At 43.5% G+C, this 8592-nt stretch overlaps 1 protein-coding gene across 1 annotated transcript in view; it reads left to right on the top strand.

The window, feature by feature from the left end:
• The window catches only part of ZMPSTE24 (zinc metallopeptidase STE24), a gene marked incomplete at its 5' end in the record, with an annotated part of 19309 nt that extends 11159 nt beyond the window's left edge, over positions 1–8150 (top strand). The window contains 5 exons of the mRNA XM_010135223.1: positions 1241–1382; positions 3711–3871; positions 5238–5342; positions 7225–7368; positions 7673–8150. Of these exons, the coding sequence (XP_010133525.1) occupies positions 1241–1382; positions 3711–3871; positions 5238–5342; positions 7225–7368; positions 7673–7897 (777 nt within the window). The remainder of the gene's footprint in view (positions 1–1240; positions 1383–3710; positions 3872–5237; positions 5343–7224; positions 7369–7672) is intronic.
• Positions 8151–8592: the final 442 nt, after the last annotated feature.

Below are 8592 nucleotides of genomic sequence, written 5' to 3'. Positions count from 1 at the left end.
CCTGCTGATACCAAGGGATTACACGAAGGCCAGAGATAAAAAGTTAAAATTAGCCCACATGTACGTGGTCCACACACACCTCCATGGTCTGAGACACTTCTCCGGACTGACAAAGACAAGTGATTTCTGTTTATAAAACACCTCCTACACTTGCTGCAAAGTATCTGCAGAGGTTTAAACTCTTGTTTTAACAGTAACAAGAATAACTTTCATTTTCTAGTGCAGTTCATATGATGCCCTTGCTTGCTGTGGCTTTGGAAAATTCCCCTAGTTTTAGATTTCATTGGACTTTTTCAACAGTGCAGGTACTTTCAAAGTATCAAATATGTTTTCAGGGGGAAAAAACCCTCAAGATAATCTCGAAGTTAATGTCGATGTCCATTTGCCTCTCATGTCCTGTTCTGTTTTCACTAACAATTTTAAACTTCTCTCCATTCCTTTTCTCTAAAATAAAAAAATAAAAATCCCTTTGTGAAGGTGCAGGAGAAGGAAGGAAGTCCTTTGAGAAGGAAGGGAATTCAGCTTTCCTTCCCGTCACAGTGTTACTCCAGTCCCGGCTTTCTCAGCTGGGCTGCATCTGCTGCCAGCTGGAAGAGATGCAAGAGCGTTGTAGGGATTTTTGGGGACATGGTGTTAATCGTTGTGGACCAGAGGCATCAGGCAGTTCCTCAGTGCTGCATACAATGGGGAGAAGGGGAAGAAAATAGGGGACATAAAATTCTTGCCTGTTTTAGGTTGGCAAGACTGTCTTTGCAAGTTAGCTGTCTTCTTAGACTGTCTTTGCAAGTTAGCAGCAACCTGGAGAAGCAGGACTATCTCCTGGTTCAGACACTGTGCTGCTCGTTAGGAAACACTTCGAAGCTTTCCAGTGAGGTGGGTGAAGGTGATGGCCTGTCACTGATAAGACCACTGCTCCCTGCTGTCACAGTGGCTTGGCCTTCTGCGGTTTGATGATCCCTCAGAGCAAATGCCCCATTTACCTAACTCTGTTGAGGGCTGGAGATGATAGATTAACCTGCCGCCACCCCGCTGTTGCAGTGCTGTCCACAGACTAAGAGCTGTCTTGGCAGATGGGATGACCCACAGAAAGCCTCGCTACAGCTTACACTTCATGCAGGACTCTGCTTTATCAAGGTTTTTTTCTGAAATTGTGCCCTCTCTTTGTAGTTACCCGTGCTCCACCCTTAGTACTAACCACACGTTTGTATCCCTTCGTTTTAATATCTCTGTGTGTTTGCAGGTCCTTGTTACAATCTATGCAGACTATATTGCCCCTTTGTTTGATAAATTCATTCCGCTTCCCGAGGGAGAGCTCAAGCAACAAATTGAAACAATGGCAAAGAGCATCGACTTCCCACTGACTAAGGTGTATGTTGTTGAAGGTGAGATCTCTTTCATAAAAAGACCTGGTATTTTGAATTTGTGGATTTTTAGCTTCGATTGTCGATGTTGTGGCAGTTGCTTATTGTTCACTTGTCAATGTCTGAACCATTTTTCTTTTCTGGCCAGGAGGTCAGAAGAGTGAAGCTGAATGCACAGCCTTAGCTCAGCATTCAGCTGGAAGCATTGTCTTGTCTCTGTGGATTGGAAATAAACAGCACGGTCAGAAAGAGAAGCACCAATCAAAATTCCAGCTTCAGAATTTTAAACCAGAGGGAACAGGGTTTATTTTTATCTTTTCTAGTCTCAGTTTAGCATTCATTGTCTCAAAGTTCTTGGTGCAACAGTTTAGAAAGTTATAAAAGTTAAAAACATGTATTCCCTCTCCGAGTGTTCACATGGACCGTTTCGCAGGGAATGGCTGCATGGGCTCAGACCTTCTGCTGGAGACTAATTTCTTCACTAGTAATGAATTTCTCATCCTCTTTTCTTAGGTCATGGAATATAATGTGGAGCAGCTGTCAGGTCACTTCCTCTCCACTTCCATGTTCATGGAGCACTTTACTGTTTGACATTTCCACTCTTATTAATTTTGCTCCCTTCTGAACTTGATTTCAGGGAGTTTACCACATCTTGGTTTGGTTTTGTGCCCCAGCTGTGAGGATCAGAGGTGTTTTTACTGCCTTGGTGAAAGCAGTTCACAAGGAGCTAAAGTGGTAGAGTTTTACTGCGAGAGGGTGATGAAAGCTTTACCTAGGCTGCAAGCTGTGGCTTTCAAAACTTCAGGCTGGCCCAATCCAGGCAGTTCTCTGCCTCAGTGCAGCCAGGAACTGCTGCTTTGATATACCTGGGACCCGAGAAGCTCCTCTGTTTCCTAGCGAAGTTGAAGCTTTTCAAGCTTGAGAGTCAGTGCAGAGCCCAAGACGTACGTTTTCCCGTATGCGCTGCTGGCTCTATCTCAGCTGTTAACCGTGGTGGCAGTCCTGGGGGCCAGTTGTTGGTGCTCTGGAGCGTGCTGCTGGACTGGCTTCTTCAGCATGTCTGCATTTAGTGGCAGTGATCTGCAGTGGAGGGAGGCTGCCAAACCCCCATGTTCTTTCCTGGCATCCTTAAAATGTTGAGCCAGCTCCAGTCCCTTCCAACCTGGGGCGCTGGATGTGTGAGTGTCTTTTTCCAGTGGTTTTCTGTACTCTGTCTTTGCTCTCTCCGCTCCAGAACTGACTTCTTAGTAACATTTGCAACCAAGCCCTTCCATTTCAGGGTTCTTTCTGTAATAGGAAGATTAAAAAGGCTCCTTCTCAAGCAATGCTTAGTGGAGGATGAAGTTTTTTATGACAGGCAGATGAAAGGGAGCATTGCTGCCCTGTGCCTGTTCAGTTTTCTTCACTGAGAAGGGACTGGATGCTGAGGCTTCATGTTCTGCCCAGCCTCATCATCTGTTGATCTGTGTGGGTTTGGTGCTGGAGGTTACCGTGACTATACTATACCACAGGCTGGCTTGCAATGGAACAGTGGATATCTTGCGTACAACGGGGTTTATGCAGCTTGTGTATTTATAATGAGAGTTGAAGGCAAACACCTTCAATTCGAAGTACCTTTTGCTGCAAAACCTGCAGCAATCCCCCTCTTCTCTCATAGAGACCTCTTCTAGTCCTGGCGTTGCAGCAACACCTGCCCATAGGCAGAAACGGGCAAAGTTTTCACAGCTGCTTTGACCTAGACAGCTTTTTAACCAGCTGAAATGTTCCATGGAAAGAGATGAGTTTCTCGGCCTCGATTGTATTGATAGTAGAAGCAGTTGATTCACCTGATCTAGATAAAAGTAACTGTAAAAATTGCCTATTTCAAACAAATAGTTCTGAGGGACTGGTTGGTATCTGTAGTTCTTCTCTTCATCTTCGTCCTTATCTGTTTCGAATCATCTTTGCTGGCACACTGAAAGAATTGTAAACATACTTGTCACACGTCTTTCGCCAGGAGGGCAGCACGTGTTCTCTGCAGAATGCTCTTTCCTCTCCAAACCTGAAATTGCAGTAGAAGCTGCTTTTCTCCTCACTATTAGATCTTCACATGACAGCTCTTACATTTTTAGTGATTTTTAGTGTTACAGATGAAAAAATGTATTTCTCTGTTGGAGTCAGTAAAGAAGGTCATCATTACTTAGATCATTTTAAAACATTGCTTCAACCTGCAAACTCATTTGCTTGAGTTTGTCTACAGATTTGGGGTCTTTGCTAATTCTTTTGGAAGAATCTGTTCTATCTAAGGCATAGTCTTCAGCACGTGGGATTGTTCAGATTACAGTCTTTAATGAAAATTTTCCCCATCAGGTTCTAAGCGTTCTTCTCACAGCAATGCTTATTTCTACGGATTCTTCAAGAATAAGCGGATAGTGCTCTTTGACACCCTCCTGGAAGATTATTCTGCATTGAACAAAGAGCCAGCAGAAGGAGAAGATGGTGAGAATGAAGAGACAAAGTCTAAAACCAAAGTGAGTTCCTCTTTGTTTTTCATTGTGTTATTTAACTTCATGGGGAGATATTCCCTTGTGTTTTCTGAGTGTATTTTAAAGGTCCTTAGAGAGGTGCTAAAAGCCAAAACCTAATGATATCAACACCAAAGTATCCCTGAGCTGCTGACTGGCATTTCTGGGGCTCTGTGAGTGCTGCAGATAGCACCAAAGAGACCCAAGAAATCCACAGGGACTTTAGCAAAATGTTGGTTCCCTGCATGTAAAAAATAGGCCTGCCTTGTAATCGTTTGAATAAGGGACCTGTTCAGCGTTTTAACTCATACTCCTCCTCTTGGGACTGCCACACCAAAGCTTCCCTTTGAAGGAAATGCTTTTGACTATCAGTGTGTCATTTGTGTGCCTTTAGTGCATGCAAGAATTTCAGTGCAAGAGGCATGCACAAGTGCACACATACGGATTGCAGAAGTGCATCCGTCCCTGCCCTGCTCAGGACCAGGATGATGCCCTTTCATTGTCCTTTCCATTGATGTACCTCAGGAGTCTGCTGTAACAGCTTTTGTGGTGTCAGGAGAATGTAGAGATGGTTAAAATTGATGGAATACTTTGAGGAGCCTGAAAGAGTAATTCTGAGAAGAAAGAATTGCCTCCTGCAGCTGAGGGTTACGCCAGTGTAGAAATTGTTGTTCAGCCAGCTTCTGTTCCTTGTAACCTTGGTGGAGGTGGAATTCTCTTCATCCAGGTTTGGTATGGCATGCTGAGAAGTGGGTCATGAGGGGAGGGGATTTTGAGCTCACCTGCTCTAGTCACAATGGGAATTATTTGTTCCATTTCAGCAGGTTCTTCAGCTGTGTTCTTAGCGCACAAACCCACAGGCTTGCTTCTGAGTTGCTACTGTCCATCGTTCCTAACTATAGTATGGTTCCTGACTATAGCTTTAAGGCATGTTGCAGAGGACAGGGATGCTGTAGGGAGAGGACCTTGCTGTCAATTCTCTGTTGACAGTCTTGGCTCTGAATGTCCACTTCCGTTGTAATGCCTTTTCTTGGGTAAAGAAACAGGAGGACATCAAGGGGTAGTAGGAGAGAGATTGGAAGGCAAATGTTGCAGGGTTCTTCCAGGTTTGCGTAGACACATCTATATACATAGAAGTAAGAGAACACCACCTCGTGGTAGAAACCTTCTTGAATTTTAAAGTGTTTTATTTTTTTTGTAATTACCTTCTTGAAAAAGGCTCACTAAGAAATTATATGTGTGTATCTGCTGCTAGAAGGGACCAGCCTGTTCAAGGGATGCTTAACTGACCTGGTATAAAACAAACTAATAAGTAAGAAATGTATAATTTGTGTTCAGTCATACCTGATATTACTCGTACTTTACTTCTCAGAATAAGAAACAAGGATGTAAAAATGAAGAAGTTCTGGCTGTGCTTGGTCATGAATTGGGTCACTGGAAACTAGGTCACACTGTGAAAAACATTATCATCAGCCAGGTAAGTTATGATAAACTGGAGGTTTTCCCAGAGCATGCTGTAACTGTTACTGTTTCCACATGCCTGCTTCTGGATCTGTAAGCATATGTCCACACAATGCCCTTATGCTCCGTGATAGAAAATTGGTTTGGCTTTTTATCCTTTGCTGTGTCTATAGTGAACAGGCAGTAGCCTTTCCGTCCCCTCCTTGCTCCATCTTGGTGGTAGAAAGCATCTAAGAAGGCATGTCTGCTGCCTGTTTAATTCAGCTCAGCAGCCTTCTGAAACTGGGACACGTTTTTCTGGCTCTGTAACACTTCCTCCTTGTCTGTTTGAATCGAGAGCCTTCTCTGAAGGTCTGTTTCCATCCCTGTGCTAGAAATAAGACCGGATGTGCCCTGACTCCCAGCCTGCATTTTTTTAGGTGTTGGTCACTATCTCTGGGAAAGCTCTCTGTGTCTGAGAGCGTCTGTCCTGTTCCTGTGATTGAGGATTATGAAACCTGACACAGGAGAGCACTTCCTTATTTATATTGTATTCTCATACCTTGTCCTTTGATTATTGGTGATTAACTTTATTGTGCATGGTCACATGGGGGTGAAGATTGAAGCAATTTCTAGAGAATGCCCAACCTGGCCTTTGAAGAAAAGGGGCCTGATGGTCTGTTCACTCATGCATATACCTCTGAGCGTTGCCCAGGACAAGGAAGTTCCTCCCCCAATCCTTCTTCTTCAAATAATTTTATGTGCAGGGCACAGCTAGTGCCTTCTGTTAAATTATCAGCAGTCTCCTCTATGCTTTGGTGCCTGTACTTTGGTCTGTCTTCCAGGTATCAGCCACCTTTCTTTTCTCCCAAGTTCCCAGCCTAGTTGTTTGTTCCTCTTTGCTGCCCTCCTATGCACTTCTGTCACTCCATCACATCTTCCTTGAGATGTGGAACATTCCCCAGTTCTGTTCTGTTCTTTCTCTAGGCTATTCACAAGCTTTTCAGGCTGTAAACATCGTTATTGAGCTCCTAGATAAGAACATCTCCCCTGTCCACACTGTTTTTTTTTCTTGTCCATACAACTGAACACTGCAGTGAGGTCCTTCTTGTGTTCTGCTTTAAGACAATTACCTTCCAACTTGTGACAGCAGTGTTGATCCCTACTAACTAGCAGCTCTTGGATGTTTTTGTCCCTCTGCTGACTCATGTAACTTTTGTCTTTGAATTCACTTTCTAGATACTATTATTTTGCTGCAATAGGTAGATTTTATCTTCACTTTCAGGAATTTTCACAGATCCTTCTGCAGTGTCTTCTACTTTTTCTGCCTATCGGTTGCTGTCACAGCCGTCCCTATTTTTTTCTGTCCCATGTGTATCAATAACAATATTCTGGCAGCATCCACATGACTCTAAAAAGACCAAGGAGCCATTTGAATGGATTGAACTAACCACCTTCTCTAGAAAGCTTGATAAGTCGTCATCCTACCTCTGAACAGCCAGACCAGCCCAGTGCTTGTCCACGGTGATGCATGGCTTAGGAAGTGCAGGTTTTTTCCAGGAAGAGAAGTATGACCCAGCACAGAGATATTTTGTCTGGTTTTAAACTTTTTGGAACTTATGCTTAATTCCAAGTAGATGGAATCTACCCTGTTCTCCCTCCTCACTTGTCTTCTTTCCTTTTCATCTTCCTTCACTGCCTTTTATTTTTTTTTTTTTACTATTTAGCTCACTGACAGACAACAGTGTTTTGTCACTGCATGCATTCGCAGAGAGCAAGTAAAGGCCAGCGGTCTGTTCCTCTGTGTGCTAGCTCTAAAGCAATCCACGTGGCTTCTGCCAGTGGTGCGGAATTGGCCATGTTTAGACTTGGATGAAAAACTCACCTTAATCAAGAGTGTTTGTTGTTTCTTTCTCTAGATGAATTCCTTCCTCTGCTTCTTCTTGTTCGCTGTCTTAATTGGTCGAAAAGAACTCTTTGCTGCGTTTGGTTTCTATGATACCCAGCCCACCCTGATAGGCTTGATGATTATTTTCCAGTTCATTTTTTCACCTTACAATGAGGTAAATTTTCATGACATAGCGCTGAAGTATCATCCTGATTAATTAATGACTTTGGTTTGGCTGGGGTAGGGGGGAGGGAAGTTTGAAGTTTCACGGGGCTCTATCTGCTGTTTTAATAAGGCGGCTTAGTGCTCCGGGCCGGATAAGACTCCAGTGTGGCCTCGATAAACCTTAGCGAGATCGTCCTACAGCCGCAGCGAGGTGTGGGGTGTGGGAGGCAGATGCAGGAGTGTTTACTGAGTACTGTAAGGAACTTGCAGATAGCTGAATTTAAAAATAATTTTTAATATATTTCTCTCCACAGGTTCTCTCATTTTGTTTGACTGTATTAAGCAGACGATTTGAGTTTCAAGCAGATGCGTTTGCCAAGGAACTCGGGAAGGCTAAAGACCTGTATTCTGCTTTGATCAAGCTAAACAAAGATAATTTAGGATTCCCTGTTTCTGACTGGATCTTTTCAATGTGGCATTACTCCCATCCGCCCCTTTTAGAAAGACTTCAGGCCTTGAAAGATGCAAAGCAAGAGTGACAGGAATCCTTGTTGGTTCAGAAACAGTGCTTCCATCTCAGAAGCAAAGTTCAGAGTTGCTCTTTAATTTCCTTTTAAAAAATGGATAATGCCATGTTAGTGCAATGTTAGCAGCACCACAGATCTGAGGGTCCTGAAACAGGTATTAAAATATAAATTACTTTTTTAAACAAAAATAAAACTGTGGAACTTACTTTAGAAAAAGTATTGAGTGAAGACCCCCCCCCCACACACACTGGCCTTTATCTCCGTATCATAGTCTAGACTTGCAGAGAGAGGAGAACAAAAGTGTAGACTTCAAAGCACAGCACCTATTTCTTCAGCTTGTGAATGCCTTGAACATTGCTTTGATCCTTTTCCCTTTCTCCACATACTGTGAAACTTCCCAGTCTCAGCCCTTCACAATGAAGAGGGTTTGAACGATTTGACTTGATTTCTTGTGTAATAATATTTGTACTTGCCAGTCGCTGTTCTGTGTTTTAAAAAGCTGAATGCAAGTACAAGCCTTTCTCTTGGATTCAGGTCTGTCGCGGTTGACAGTGCTGCTTGGTAAAACCTCTGAAGCATGGGCAGAAGGACGAGTTCCTGAGGAAATGTACCATGCCTGCCTTCAAAATGAGACCAGTCGGAATTCAGTAGCTTTATAGTGGGATTAGGCTCCTTCTCTTCTCCACTGCGTGCTGGTGGTGTGGAAG

Source organism: Buceros rhinoceros, unplaced genomic scaffold, assembly GCF_000710305.1.
Source record: "Buceros rhinoceros silvestris isolate BGI_N320 unplaced genomic scaffold, ASM71030v1 scaffold32494, whole genome shotgun sequence".
In the NCBI taxonomy this organism is placed as follows: domain Eukaryota; kingdom Metazoa; phylum Chordata; class Aves; order Bucerotiformes; family Bucerotidae; genus Buceros; species Buceros rhinoceros.
This window is presented reverse-complemented; position numbering and strand designations above follow the sequence as displayed.